The 15357-nt window shown below is 39.4% G+C and overlaps 3 protein-coding genes across 3 annotated transcripts; 1 reads left to right on the plus strand and 2 right to left on the minus strand.

Annotated features, from left to right (window-relative positions):
- Positions 1-313: 313 nt before the first annotated feature.
- Positions 314-3527, minus strand: vac14 (vac14 homolog (S. cerevisiae)). Its single transcript, XM_038287807.1, has one exon. It carries the CDS (start codon positions 3246-3248, stop codon positions 873-875), a length of 2376 nt encoding a protein of 791 aa, XP_038143735.1. The 5' UTR covers positions 3249-3527; the 3' UTR covers positions 314-872.
- Positions 3374-8830, plus strand: LOC119785264 (zinc finger protein 239-like). Its single transcript, XM_038287811.1, has 4 exons — positions 3374-3865; positions 3946-4064; positions 7547-7652; positions 7748-8830. Exons 1-4 carry the CDS (start codon positions 3601-3603, stop codon positions 8620-8622), a joined length of 1365 nt encoding a protein of 454 aa, XP_038143739.1. The 5' UTR covers positions 3374-3600; the 3' UTR covers positions 8623-8830.
- Positions 8804-14331, minus strand: LOC119785265 (zinc finger protein 239-like). The gene is made up of 4 exons (XM_038287812.1): positions 13964-14331; positions 10525-10658; positions 10328-10433; positions 8804-10244 (listed from the first exon to the last, which is right to left on the minus strand). Exons 1-4 carry the CDS (start codon positions 14220-14222, stop codon positions 9523-9525), a joined length of 1221 nt encoding a protein of 406 aa, XP_038143740.1. The 5' UTR covers positions 14223-14331; the 3' UTR covers positions 8804-9522.
- Positions 14332-15357: the final 1026 nt, after the last annotated feature.

Raw genomic sequence — 15357 nt, forward strand, 5'->3', positions numbered from 1 at the left:
GTATTTTTCTTTAAACACCATTTTCAGGGGAAAAAACTGCAGAAAAAGCTTGTTTTTTACTGATTTGCAATAATTTGTTCTAAAAAATACAAAAAAGGCAGGTTCTTTTCTTCATGCTGCAGTTGTAGCGTTAAATGTATACTTAAATACACTAACACTTTAATCAAAAAATAATTACTGTTTCTGACATATGGTAGATGAAATATGTTAAAATGTAAAAAACGATTTGCCAACAGGGAAGGAACCAATGCCTTGTTTTGCTTCTCATAAACACTCTGATCCTCTCAGCAGTGCAAAAATTAATAACCACAAAAAACAGTTACATGGTCCTCTTTATTTTCACATAGAATGACTGCAGTGAGACATCACAAATAATTGAAGATCTTTGCATACAAAAAAGGTTGGAAAATACACGTGCGAGAAATAAAGTTGAAGTTCTGCAATGTAAAATGACTCATTATCAGGCTTGGATGTCAGCTGATCGGAATCGACGCTGGAACATGTGAGATTCCTTCTCTGGCAGCCATGATTAAGGCAACCTTAAAGACATGCTTAGTAGTAGTTCTGCACATTAGGAAACAATTAAGAAAACAGATATCAAGTTATAGATTTTTTTTATATATATACATCCTTCCTATCAAATTTATATGGAAGCAGGTTAAGTTACTCTTTACAAGGTGAGATCTATACTTTTCTAGTTTGTTACATACCATATATCAGGAATGCCAAAATACACACATACAGGGTATATTCAGTGTTTTTCAAAGAAATAATTTTATATACGTAATACTTCTTGCCTTCAATAACAATAACTGGTATGCTATTTATGTACGACACACTTTACTGTTTTCAATTATCCATTACTACAAATCTCACATCAGTCTCCTGTCATGGTGATCAGATGCGCGGCTAGAGCGCTGGTGTCGGACCTCCAGGTGTTTGCTTTGCACACGGTCGAAATGCTGCAGCAGCTCGCTGTAATCCATCTGAGTATGAGTGGAGTACTTGTTGCACGCTGCTTGCTTTTTAGAGTCCATATACTTGGATTCATCCACAGTTCTCATAAGCTCTGGGTTAGGAACACACCTTAACCGATGGGAGAGCAGCTGGAACGCCTGGCTCTGAGGCAGCAGCATCAGCAGACCATACAACGCCTTAATCAGATACGGGTTGTTCTCCACATCTAGGAGCTGCAGGCGCAGGTAGGTAAAAATTGGGCTTTCTATGAGCTGCACCAGTTTGTCAACCTCCATCAGGAAGTCCACCGTCACCTCAAGATTTCCAAACTTCTGGATGAGATCGTATGCATGCTTGTAGTTCTGTGTGAGGAAACAAAGTGACACTGTGGCCACGGGGTTGTGGCACCAGGAACGATACAAACAGCAGAACAAAGCACAGCTTTCCTGAGTGTGCAGGTCCTTTAGCTGGTTGCGTAACTGGAAAAGCTCAGCAGAGGTTAGCAGAATGGTATTGAGCGTCTGAACCATTGTGGAGGCAAACTTAAGGTCCTCTTCCTTCAACAAGATGTCAGCCATAGAGTGGAAGATGTTCTCTGCATGAAGCAACAGACACAGCTGCCGGATGATGAAAGCTCCTCTGTTTTCCAGAAGCTTTCTCTCCAGACTGAAACGCTTAAGCAAATTGATCATAAACTTATAAAAGTAGGAGTTCATACTGGGGGTGGATGGGGAGGAGTCCAAAGCCTTGGAGCCTGCATTGGGCTGTTGTCCTGGTTTGGGACCCTCTGGTACCTTAAGCACCAGCTTGTTGTCAGTGATGTCACAGGAGAAGGCTTGGTCTGTCTGGCCAGCTGGTGATGATGCGATCTCAGCCAACACCTCCAGATCTTTCAGGATGACTTCATCCGACTCATCAGATAGTGTTTTCAGGAGAATGGGGAAAAGGCTGTCTGTGTGGCGAAACATTTTGCGTGGAGTCTTAATGTAAAGGTGATAAAGCCATTTGAGTACGGCTATGCGGGTCATCATGCCAGTGGAGGAGTCATGGAGGTGGCGGTCCAACACCTGGACAATCCCATCCAGATCCAGAGTTACTTGCGGCCTGTCAGAGCCTGCTGGAGTAAAGAAACTAATGTTGCTCAGACCGACAGATTCCTGGGATGCATTCAGCATGTCATTGCTGTCTCCTTCCACTTTGGGCTGGCCTTCTCCGGCAGAGGGTGAGCCTGTACTCCCGCTTTTTTCTTCCTCAACATCTTCATCATCTTCAGGGGTTACCAGTTTCATCAGGCTGTTATTACAGGCGCTAGCTGCTTCTTTGGTATTTTTCTTCCTGTCATCATAGGACAGACAGGGCAGCACTGCAGTGAGAATGCCAGAGGAATAAGGGAGCACCACTCTGCCTGCGAGCTGGATGAACTCCCTCATCCACGTCATAGCCGTCAGCTGGATCAGATCATTCGTCAGTTTGGTTTCATCTGCAACTTGGCAGTGAATGACAAGAATGTTGGCCATCTCTGCAAATTTCACGCTTGAGGGGGTCTTCTTGATCTCCTTCAGAAACTCGCCGAGCACCACCTCGCATGTCCTGCGGATCTCCTTGCTGTTATCACCCAGGATCTGAAAGAGCCCATCCAGGATCTCAGGGAGATAATCTAACAGGTGGATGTCTGGCACAGACTCCAGGACATGGATCCAAGAAATGATAAACTGCCTGGCGTACTGATTATTGGAGTAGATTCTTTCCCTCAACAGGGGGACAAAAGCCACCAGGTCAAAGGTGTTGCTCTCGGTAACGATGTCTTTCAGCAATCGGTCCAGGAGTTCAGATCCACTTTTCACATTAGGGTCTGGATCAGCTGCAAGCTTGCTGAGACCATCAAAAAGCAGGTTGAAGTGAGGCAGAACTGCTCCTCTGGCCACTTTCACTATGTTATACAGGGCCTCACATGCATAGTAGCGCAGACGGCTGTCTGAGTCATTGAAACACGTGAGTACAGGCTCAATGAGCTCCTTTAGATACAGACCAGAGTCCTTTCCCAGAGCGATGGAGCAAGCTGCCAGTCCGATCAGACCCCCTTTGCGGCTGTGGGGGTGTTGAGAGAGGGCAAACTCCGATGCCAGGATCTGAATCACATGTCTGATCTGAGTGGAGTTGTTCTGGGCCACAAACTCCCGCACCAGCTTCTCTATTTCCAGAGCCGCGACTTTCCTCTTCTCATACAGTTTATCATTCAGAGCCCTCACAATGTTGGGCGTGAGGGGTGAAAAGTCTTTCTCCGTGCTCATGACTGCGGCTCAAACTGATCAGAATCCCGTCCGCTAAAGGTGGCGCTGACAGTCGCAAGGTCGGTTCGCATTAATATCAGTCTAAAACACAAATAAAAACTACTGCTTTAGGTTTCATTCGGAACAAGGAAGCGCTAACACAACGCAGCTGACCAGTTACATCCGCCGGAAATACGTCACCTGTGTAACTTTTATTTCTGTCCCGCTTTGAGCGCCGTTGATTCAAATTAGCTCCGCCGGCTAGGTGTGGCTAAAGTAACTGTTTTATTTTAGCACTACGCGTTATTTTCTAAATTAAATAAGAATTATAATTTCTTGATATTCCCGTGAAGCCCTGTTGCTTTCGTCCGTAATGGCGAGCCGCCTCCCCATCCGTTCTCAGCTCTCCTCCATTATGGAGACGATGGCAAAGTCTGCGTTCAGCCAGGTCTGCAAGGTGGTGGAGCAGGACTCAGCCGAGCTGCGAGCGGAGCTCTCCAGGCTCCTGTTAGCAAACTCAGCCCTGGCAGAGAAAATAAACAGTCTGCAGTGTGAGCTGACCTGTGTAAGAGAAGACAACCCCAAGAAGAGTAGAAGTTATTGCAGCGTAGGAGTGCAGACTGTCTGCAGCAGTGATGGTATCAGTGTCGCCAATTAAAGCGGTTTAGTGTGAGCAGACATGGTGAGCTTTGATTTATTCTACTTCTCTTTGTCTTAGCTGGCTGCCCTCCGACAGCAGAGGGGATCTTTGGGAACAACTGGAGTATAAATCTTTGGAAAGACAGAGACCCACACAGCCTCGAAAAATGTGACGATTCACCAATGCCTTCTGACAAGGTGAGAAAATAATAAAACAAAAACATCATGTTAGGACGGAGAAACAGTCCCTATTAATATACTGTAATAATCCAATTATTGCTGTAATATAACACAGATGAGGATACCCTATGTCCTACTGCCATTCATATGTTTGTTTGGCTCCAAATCATTTTTAAATCATCTCATCACATGAACACTTTTATCTATCTATCTATCTATCTATCTATCTATCTATCTATCTATCTATATATATATATATATATAAAGACACAAAAACATGTGAGAAGAAACTGTCAGCTTTTACTTCAATTTGTCATAATATGTGCTGAAATCCAATATCTTCTACAATCTAAGCTGCTCTAAAGCATCCCAGTTTTCCTGATCCATTATTAACAACTGTTTCAACCAAATCAATTTGCAGTTTTTAAAAAAGCAGTTCTTTGCATTTGGTTTGCCATTACTAAAGTAAAATAGTTTAGCGCACAAATGCAACTATGAACAAGTTAGGAAAGGGCTATAAGACTGTGGCTGTGTAAGAAAGTCCATCCTAACCCCTAGGTCACTATATAAAGCGGGGACTATATAATGGACTTTATATTGAATCTCTTAACTGATTATTCAGACAGATGACCAGTACTTTTCGCTCTCTGTTGGTCACCTGACTGCGGCTCCCTGCACTTTGCCTGTCACATCTTTGTTCTCCTTTCCCCAAAAACGAATCCCATGATGCTTTGTGAGGGGAACTTTTACAAAGCATGCTGTTATATATCTGTTTGACTATGTTCACACTACAACCTGAAGTGAAATCCAAATTTTTTTTTGCCCATATGCGACCTGGATCTGATCTTTTCATGGCAGTCTGAACAACACAGATCCAATTTTTTCCAATCCGACCCAGGCCACTTGGCTATGTGGTCCTGAATTAGATACGAATCTGATCTTTTCAAATACGACCAGATCGCATTCATCCCACCTGAACGCCATTAATACCTGACTAAGGTCACTATTATGCGTCTTGCTACGCAGAAGCTGCAAGAAAAACAACTACCATGGCAGATGATGATGCGGAGAGAAGTATTTATGTTTAACCATATTGAAAAGATTGTGTTTTTTCTCCAAAAATCAGAATTGTGCATCAAGGCCTGCAGTGTGAACGTAGCCTTTGTCTAGTGACCATGGATGCACACTACTTTTCAAGGTGCATTGTGGGAAATTTTGGCTCCACCAGTTTTACTACTTTTTCATCTACCAGACACTGATATAAAATGGCGTCATCCCTATATAGGGGTTAGGGCGTATGTTCGGGCACAGCCTATATTTACATGTTTTTAGAACCCTTTGTCTACATTATAATCTGTTATTCGGAAAATTAAAAATGTTACACAGTGGAAAATCTCTGAGGATGTGGCCCAGAAGCCAATAGTGACACCTCTGGTTTATACTTCACCTGTCTGTGAGATCTGCACAGCCAAATTATGTCATGTTTTGCAGCCCTCCCCCCTGCATGGTATCTGGGCAGCCTGAGTTTCCTCACCTATAAGTTTTTAACTACACATACAGTACAGCTCTGAGCGAAAGCTCTAAATGGCGAAGATTTGCAAATTGCATTGCTATCAGATGACTTGATGAAGCTTTATAAATGTCAGAAACAGCTGTGTTTTCTACTTCTACATCTGTGTGAGTTTGCATGCTTGCATTCTGTGCTGTCCACACCCCCTCCTCCCTTATTTTTTCCCACTTATAGAGCATGTTGAAAGCTTTCTTTTTTTTTTATATCATTGCTACTGGTCAACTGCGAGTAATGAAATGCTGAGCAAAAATCAAGAATCCAATAATCTGAGTTTCAAGTTATTAGTTAGAATTTTATTGCACAACATAAGTATTTGATCAGAAAAACAATACTTCATCATTTATAATAACGACTTTGTTTGCAATATCAGATATTTCCTAAAGTTAAGAGGTTTATACACACTGTAGCAGGGATTTTAACCATTCCTCCATACACATAATTTTTCAGATCTTTCATGTTTCTGGGTTGTTTAAGGCCTGTCAAAATTTTTCGATTGAGTTCGGTTCTGGAGATTGGCTTGGCTACTCCAGGACCTTGATGTGTTTTTATATGAAGCATCTCTATAGAATCCATAGCGAACCTGGCTGGGTCATTGTCATGCTGGAAGACCCAGCCATGACCCACCTTCAATGCCTTTAATGAGGGAAGAGTAAAATCTACCATTACATGGCCTCAACCATCCTCTTCCAATTATGCTGTCTCTGTTTGCAGAAAAGCATCTCCTAAGAGTTAGGTTTCCTCCTCCTGGCTTCAGGGTTGTGATCAGACTTCAAAAACTTTCCCATTCCTCCTGTGGATCATCCAAATAGATGGGCAAGACATGCTGCCTTGCTTCAGGATTTTAAATAATGGCAGCATAGTGTTACCAGTGGTTCTCTTTGAGACTGTGGTGTCAGCTCTCTCCAGGTCATTTACCAGGTCCTGCCTTGAAATTCTGGGCTGCTGATCCCTCGCCCTCTTCATAATCACTAACACCCCATATTCTTAGATGGAGCCCCAGAATGAGGGAGATTGACCGCCATCTGGAATCTCCTCCATTTTCTTATAATTGATGCATGCCTGTTTCCCTGTAGCGCATCCTTGTGCAAGTCTACTATTTTTATCCCTGATGTCCTTCCAAATCTATTTGGACTTAGTAAGCAGACAGGTGTCTTTTATAAGGATGAGTTCCAACAGGTGTATTTAATGAGTGGAGAAGAGGAGGGCTTCTTAAAGAAGATCTAACTGGCCTGTGAGAGCTGGAGTTCTTACTGGTTGTTAGGGGATCATATAGGCTACTCATCTTATGCAATAAAAGGCTAATTAATTATTTAAAAAGTCAGTCATTGTGATTTTACTGGATTTTTGTTTTTAGATTCATTTCTTCACATTTGAATAGGACCAATGATAGAAATCCTTTAAAATTAACAGCTACTTGTTCTCTACATTGTGTATCAGTGTTGTCTACACAGGTTATACATTTAAAAATGCTGCTTTTTAAAGCTGGAATCCAGTTGTAATAAATGTACCTTAATTTACATGGAAACCCCAGAATGGATGGGGCCTAAATGTTTCATTTTAAGATTCTTATATATCTCAACATTTTTAATAAACTTCCTTTAAACAAAAAAGGAATTCTGCTTCTTTTACTGGGAATTAGACCTTAAATTGGCTTCATCAGGAAAATGAATTTATAAATATAGTTAATAGCAATAGTATTATGAAAGATTCGGTTGGTTTAACAGTTTTAGTGACCTGATTTGTTTTTACTACTCTTAGGTTTTAATGTCATGATTTTACTGGTGCAGCCATTCATATGTGAGAAGTCCAGTTCAAATAAGAATTAAGATTCAAAGAACTGCCGATGAATAACGTGTTCTGTTTAAATCTCACTTATTCAACAATATATTGTATTGAAATTGAGATTAAAGCAAGATTTTCTCTTTAACAGGCTACAGCAAATATATCAGACCTAGTGACATTTGCGGAGATCAAAGTAGAGGAGTTGATACCAAATAATGCCACAAACTCCAATGAAGAAACTGTTTACAATCAAGGTAAGACAGATGTGAGGAGTTTGAGTTAGAATCTGGGCAAATTATGATTTTCTTTCCTGTTTTCTGAGAGTTTGACTCTGCTTATTTTACACCAGAACCTGAAGAAAGCATGGAGGAGGAATCAAATGTTTACTTGGTTGATGGCAGTACTTGCAGCTTGCCAATTTATCAGGATGGACAACAGGGTATGTTGCGAGGAGATCCAGAGGAAACAAGTCTAGAGCTGAGTATAGGGGAAACGATAGAAGAGGCCTTTAGCAGCCACATAATTCCAATCGAAGTGGAGGACGACGATGAAGAGGAGGATGTTCAGTTTGTCCAAGCAAGCCAAATTGAGGCAGCATCGAGTCTTACAGTTGGGCCCAGTCAAAACAAACAGCAGACATTACCGACAAACAGCAATGAGAACAATCCCTCTCTGGTTGAAGACTTCCTTGATAACTTAAATGTTGTCAGCTTAGAAGCAAACAGAACTCCAAAAAGGAGCATATTTACCTGTCAAATATGTAATAGGACATTCTTTCACAAGGGAACACTGACACACCACATGAAGTCACACAAGACAAACTTCTGCAACATCTGTAAGCAGCATTTCCCCAAAAGAAAGAAGTTTAATTCCCACAGCTGTGTCCCTCCGGTTCCACATCAGACAATCAAGCCGTGCGAGTTATGTGGCAAGACCTTTCCCAACCAATCAGCTCTAAGGATTCATCATGTGGTTCACACAGGTGAGAAACCCTACAGGTGCAGCTTGTGCGGCAAAAGGTTTACACAGAAAGGCAATTTAAAATGTCATCTACGCATCCATACCGGTGAGAGACCTTTTCTGTGTGTTAAATGTGGCAAGGCCTTCACACAGAAAGTAAACCTTAATCATCATTTAATGGCTCACTTAAATCGAGAGATTGTTGAAGGTGGGTCATCTGAATCAAAACAACCCCAAACCTTGGCAACAGAAACCTATCGGTGAGTAGTCCTAAAGGCCGCTTCTGACTAAATTAGTGGAAAACATCATTTTATACTTTATACTCCAGCTCACATGTTCAAGGTCTGTAATGGTTTGAATTAATCTGTGGTATTGTGCTTGGTGTAAAAGGTGTTTTACCGATTTTAGTTTTTTTTCTATTCCTCTGTTTAATAAAACAAAACAATTAATACCAATGTGTTGATTTGTTTTATTCATAAAACTCAATTTCACTCATTAATCATCCTTTTAATAATAAAATCTAAGCTTCTAGAACCATAACTGGAACAGAAACAGTTCAGGAAAGCTTCACATTCAGAGAAAACTTCTATTGGGCATTAGACAGAGATAAGACAAAACTAAACCAGATTTTGTCCTAATGTTAACGCAACATTTTTTTCTTTTTAATTCAGAATTACCAAAGTATTCAAACAGTAACACATTTTTCAATAACAGCAGAACGCTTAAATATATGACCAAGACATAAACACTGTAAATGTCATATTCAAGAAAAAATATATACCAAGTCTTATTTTTAATTTCAATTAATTAAATATTGTACATGAAAAAGACGTTGAGAGGAACAATTTGGTTCACCTTTCTGTTCCAAGGAGGTAGATTTACAGGCTGGCCAGGACCATTTCCTAAGAATCATTAATTATATAACTTGTACAGTATAACAATACAGTATTTCCTGGAATATCATCTTGTGGTCTGAAATATTAGGAACAAACACATGCAAAAATAATTGTTCGTTTTTTTTTTTTTTTTTTACAGGCTCATGAGTCAAACTCAGGCCTGTCACAATAACCTAATTGGTTAATTGTGTTTAACCACTGTTGGTGTAGTCTATTGTGACCAAAGCCACTTTTAGCCATGTTTTGAGCTTTAATGTATTCGTTTAAATCAGTATTTATCCTCCATGGTGGGTGTTAATAAAGATATACTGTTGCATGTCGAGTCACTCTGAGCGTTACTTAGAGGGCCTGTATCAAACACCTCTGGTTTAACCATCCAGTTCAAACACTGATGATGATTTAGCCCATACTTATAAGCATAACATTTGCCACATCCTACACAGCTATAAGGCTTTTCCCCCGTGTGAGTTCGGAGATGAATATTCAAAGAGCTTTTCTGGGAAAAACTTTTGCCACAGTCTGGACAGCTGTAAGGTTTTTCACCAGAGTGCACCCTTTGGTGAAGTTTAAGGTATGTTTTTTGAGCAAATCGTTTCCCGCAAACCGAGCAACTGAAAGGCTTTTCACCGGAATGCCGTCTAATATGGACTTTTAAGCTGCTTAAATAGTTAAAGACTTTTCCACAGAATAAACAGTCAAACCGCTTTGTTGGCTTAACAGGTTTGGATGGAAAGGTGAGCTCTTTGGTTGTGTTCGTTTGGAGACAATTGCTGTAATCTGGTGGTTCCACAGACACTGAGGGAGGATTTGTGCTTTCCACGAGCCTGCTCATTGCTGCATCCTCTATTAATCTGTCCGCAATGGTGGGCTGTGAGCGCTGTAGCATTTGTCCCTCTGGCATCATGGGGAAATTATTCAAATCCCCCGAGTGAGGCTGCAGGTTATCAACTGATCTGTGAAGCATGTTGTCATCTTCAAACATCCCAACAACTGTAGAACGAAAACAAATCGGGTTAAACGGTCAGTGAGGGCTGTAAAGATCTCTGTGCCGTCTGCTTTCACTCCACTCTTACTTTTTCTGTTGTCTATATGACTCATCTGTTGACCAATCGGGTGATCGTCATATGTCTCTTCTTTCACGAAAATAAGATCAGGGTCCCTCGCCATCATGTCAGCTGCCTACCAACAGGATGAAAGAAAGAGCTAAAAATACATCACTCATTATTCAGCCATCATATGATCGAATAGCAAAAAATACAACAGAGCTGACCTCTGCTCCTAGGTTTGTCATAGCTGCCTCCATTGGCTGTCTTCTCTGAGGCTGAAGCTTGTCTTCTCTCCACAGGTCCATGCACCAATCTTTCCCAAATACTCCTTCGATGGCGGGAGCAGAATGGTGCTGATCTAGAAGAGAAATTGGAGACTTGATATAACACAAATATCTAAATAAATTATTGATTTTTATTTGTATATATATATATATATATATATATATATATATTTGTATACAAATATATATACATATATGTATACACATATGTATATATAGATATATACGTATATACGTGTATGTATATACATATACATATATACATACACGTATATACGTATATACATAAATATGTGTGTGTGTATATATATATATATATATAAATATATATAAATCAATAATTTATTCAGATATTTGTGTAATATCATATATATACATATATATGTATATATTTATTTATATGTATATATTTACTATATCGGTCTGCGCCAGGTGACGTCAATGTTTACCTCGGGCGCGGTGCATCGTGGGAAAACCACCATAATAGGTGGAAAGTCGAGATAACCCACACGCGGCTGTTCTTTCGGCACAATTATTTACCAGAAATGACACGATCGTGTTGTGTGAGAGGCTGCCAGTCCCGGTGTCGTGCCAAGGTAGTTATCCCTGCGAAAATTTGTATCCCCTCGTCGGGAGCGCGCACGGAGAAGGAAGATCAACCCGAGTTAACTCCGCTTCAATTCCAACGTGGAGAACTTGAAATTTGAAAGGTTTTACGTGTATGAAAGTTGAGCTTTACTGTTTTATTCTTTACTTCACATGTTATAGCAGAATATCGCCAGTGATATTGATCTAAAACTAATAATAAACACAAACGTTTGCTTGAAAGCTGGTCGCTGACAGCAATGTCTACTCCTCCCTCTGAAAGCAAACAGATCCTTGTTCTTTTCCACACGTTCATTAAAAAAATCTCTCATTGTTTCACAGTGTCCAAATGTTCTCATCCCATTGAAAACTGTTGTAAACCATATGCTTGTAATAAAAATGAAATAGAAAATGGAGTGCACGTGTAATCATTAAAGACTATATGCAGAAGGAAAATATTTTTTTCCTGGTTGAAATTTAGTACTTAAATCTATATCTGTGTTTATAGTAACGTACAATTTATCTATGTTGTACTATCCTTAATAAACAGTTTGTCTTCTAACATCAGCCATTTTATTTCATCCCATTTTGCCAGAACTGGCAATATGGGATGAAATAAAACCTGCTGTAATCTGTTCCCCCTGTCTAAATCAGGCAAAAAAGGCCCCAGCTTTTTCAATTTTGGCTTTTAAACATCTTTTATGATGACAATTTATTCCTGAAACTTTGGATGTGATTGACCTTTCTTTCTTAAAGTTATAAGGGGGAACAAATTATAGCAGGCCACCTGCTATTACCTGTTCCCCCTGTCTAAATCAGGCAAAAAAGGCCCCAGCTTTTTCAATTTTGGCTTTTAAACATCTTTTATGATGACAATTTATTCCTGAAACTTTGGATGTGATTGACCTTTCTTTCTTAAAGTTATAAGGGGGGAACAAATTATAGCAGGCCACCTGCTATAATCTGTTCCCCCTGTCTAAATCAGGCAAAAAAGGCCCCAGCTTTTTCAATTTTGGCTTAAAAATATCTTTTATGACGACAACTTAATCCTGAAACTTTGGATGTGATTGACCTTTATTTCTTAAAGTTATAGGGGGGAACAAATTATAGCAGGCCACCTGCTATAATCTGTTCCCCCAGTCTAAATCAGGCAAAAAAGGCCCCAGCTTTTTCATTTTTGGCTTAAAAATATCTTTTATGACGACAACTTAATCCTGAAACTTTGGATGTGATTGACCTTTCTTTCTTAAAGTTATAAGGGGGGAACAAATTATAGCAGGCCACCTGCTATAATCTGTTCCCCCAGTCTAAATCAGGCAAAAAAGGCCCCAGCTTTTTCATTTTTGGCTTAAAAATATCTTTTATGACGACAACTTAATCCTGAAACTTTGGATGTGATTGACCTTTATTTCTTAAAGTTATAGGGGGGAACAAATTATAGCAGGCCACCTGCTATAATCTGTTCCCCCTGTCTAAATCAGGCAAAAAAGGCCCCAGCTTTTTCATTTTTGGCTTATAAGCATCTTTTATGATGACAACTAACTCCTGAAACTTTGGAGTTGATTCATTTTTGGCTTATTAGCATCTTTTATGATGCAAAAAAATGAAAAAGCTGGGACCTTTTTGGCCTGATTTAGACAGGGGGAACAGATTACAGCAGGTGGCCTGCTATAATTTGTTCCCCCCTTATAACTTTAAGAAATAAAGGTCCATCACATCCAAAGTTTCAGGAATAAATTGTCATCATAAAAGATGCTTATAAGCCAAAAATGAAAAAGCTGGGGCCTTTTTTGCCTGATTTAGACAGGGGGAACAGATTACAGCAGGTTTTATTTCATCCCATATTGCCAATTGTGGCAAAATGGGATGAAATAAAACGGCTGATGTTAGAAGAGAAACTGTTTATTAAGGATAGTACAACATAGATAAATTGTACGTTACTATAAACACAAATATAGATTTAAGTACTAAATTTCAACCAGGAAAAAATTATTTTCCTTCTGCATATAGTCTTTAATGATTACACGTGCACTCCATTTTCTATTTCATTTTTATTACAAGTATATGGTTTACAACAGTTTTCAATGGGATGAGAACATTTGGACACTGTGAAACAATGAGAGATTTTTTTTAATGAACGTGTGGAAAAGAACAAGGATCTGTTTGCTTTCAGAGGGAGGAGTAGACACTGCTGTCAGCGACCAGCTTTCAAGCAAACGTTTGTGTTTTATAATCAGTTTTAAATCAATATCACTGGCGATATTCTGCTACAACACGTGAAGTAAAGAATAAAACAGTAAAGCTCAACTTTCATACACGTAAAACCTTTCAAATTTCAAATTCTGCACGTTGGAATTTAGGCGGAGTTAACTCGGGTTGTTCTTCCTACTCCGTGCGCGCTCCCGACGAGGGGATACAAATTTTCGCAGGGATAACTACCTTGGCACGACACCTGTCCGGTAATTTCGCATTCTGCTTACTTTTTTCCATATAGTCAGAGAAACAAACTCAATCCTTTAGTCCTTCGTTTAGCTATGCTGCGGTTGTTTACACTACGCCTTTTCCACCAAAAATGGCGTCTTAGCAACAAATGTCACGTGACTGGCGGAGACCGATATTTGATATATATATATGTATATATATATATATATATATATATATATATATATATATATATATATATATATAATTTCAAGTATCAGTAATGATAATACCATAAGCCTATAGGGTACACTGTGCAGCAAAGATAGAGCCTATGTGTCAGCGTGAAGGATCCGTAAATGAAGTGACTGACCTGAAAGTTGCCTGACATTGCTGTTGACATGTACAGGGTAGGTCTGCCCCTCTCTGGCTGCTCTCAGTTGGACCTCCAGAGAGTAGCACCTCTTCTTCAGCGCCTCGTTCTCCGTTTTATGCAGAGATATCTCAGTGTGAAGGACGGAGGAGCATTCGTCAGCCAGGCTGCTGATCTCGGCCAAAGCCGCCTTTGTTAGCTTGTCCAGGATCACGGCCAGCTGGGTCCGAAAACTCCTGTTAGCGTTGTCGCACATCATCTCGCTAAAGTAGCCCAGTATCTCTGAATTCGGTACGAATTAGCCCCCCCTCCCCGAACTAACGTTGCTTCTATAATCAAATATGTGATACAGCTGTACCGCAAAGGATTATGGGAAATCTATAGGCGAACGCCTCAGAATGTATACTGTATGTAAAGGGGGCAGTGGGAATGATTGCCTCAACTTGATTTTTATGGGGTTCGTTTATGATATCTGGATCGAAATTTCTATAAGAAAGATAGTTTCTGAAAACATTACTAAAATGTACTTTATAGAAGAATTGTATTATAATAAGAAAGGTATTTTTTCTGTAGCTTAAAAGTCACTGTTAAAAAAAATCCCCACTGGTTACATTTTGTACCACTAGCTTTTAAAAGCAGCTGAGATTCAACGTCTTTTTTTCTAATTTTGTACTTCTTTGCATTTATGCATTCAAACTTATACAATATAAGTACATAACCAATTTGGTCTAATGCAAAACATTACTACAATAACAGGGGTTAAAGTTATTATATATGATAAAAATACATATGATGGCTGTTGTAACTGATTTTAAACTATTCTTGGAAGTTATTTCCATCTAGTGGTGATTATTAGGATATGCAACACAAATAAAATTTCCCCAAGTGCGCTTTGTATGCAGTGTAACTTTGAAAACACCAGCCAAACATCGCCTGATGCTGAGGTTTTACTATCTCCTGCAGTCCATAGGTAGCAATGCCACATTGGTTTCAATTAAATTAATTACAATTTTAAATCCACTGATATACAAATAATGCAAAACCCAGGATTCCAGAATATCTTTAAGTTTATTTTCTCTTGGTTTGAGTGGGTATATATGACAATTTGAGGATAAACTAAAATTTACATTTAAAATATGAAAAAACAAACAAACTCTGTTATCTTATTTTAAGCATAATGCATAATCTGTAATGTAAGTTTAAAAAATCTCCTTTCACTGACAGATCATCTTATTTTCTTGCTCGGATTAGGAACAAATAGTTATTTTAAATTTTTTTTTGATATTTTCAGGTAATTTTTGCAGTCCAAGATGTTTGTCAATAAACACAGAAATTGAAAATGCAGCTAAATCTACAAACCCCACTGAATAGAACCTCATCATAGATATTTTTAC

The sequence above is a fragment of the Cyprinodon tularosa genome, unplaced genomic scaffold (genome assembly GCF_016077235.1).
Source record: "Cyprinodon tularosa strain WSP-4 unplaced genomic scaffold, ASM1607723v1 ctg246, whole genome shotgun sequence".
Taxonomy (NCBI): domain Eukaryota; kingdom Metazoa; phylum Chordata; class Actinopteri; order Cyprinodontiformes; family Cyprinodontidae; genus Cyprinodon; species Cyprinodon tularosa.

Coding starts and splice junctions, on each gene's coding strand:
- vac14 (XM_038287807.1), bottom strand. CDS start 3,248: ATGAGCACGGAGAAAGACTTTTCACCCCTCACGCCCAACATTGTGAGG.
- LOC119785264 (XM_038287811.1), top strand. CDS start 3,601: ATGGCGAGCCGCCTCCCCATCCGTTCTCAGCTCTCCTCCATTATGGAG. Junction 3,866..3,945: donor GACTGTCTGCAGCAGTGATG/GTATCAGTGTCG, acceptor TCTTTGTCTTAG/CTGGCTGCCCTCCGACAGCA. Junction 4,065..7,546: donor CACCAATGCCTTCTGACAAG/GTGAGAAAATAA, acceptor TCTCTTTAACAG/GCTACAGCAAATATATCAGA.
- LOC119785265 (XM_038287812.1), bottom strand. CDS start 14,222: ATGATGTGCGACAACGCTAACAGGAGTTTTCGGACCCAGCTGGCCGTG. Junction 10,434..10,524: donor TGACAAACCTAGGAGCAGAG/GTCAGCTCTGTT, acceptor TCCTGTTGGTAG/GCAGCTGACATGATGGCGAG. Junction 10,245..10,327: donor TCATATAGACAACAGAAAAA/GTAAGAGTGGAG, acceptor TTCGTTCTACAG/TTGTTGGGATGTTTGAAGAT.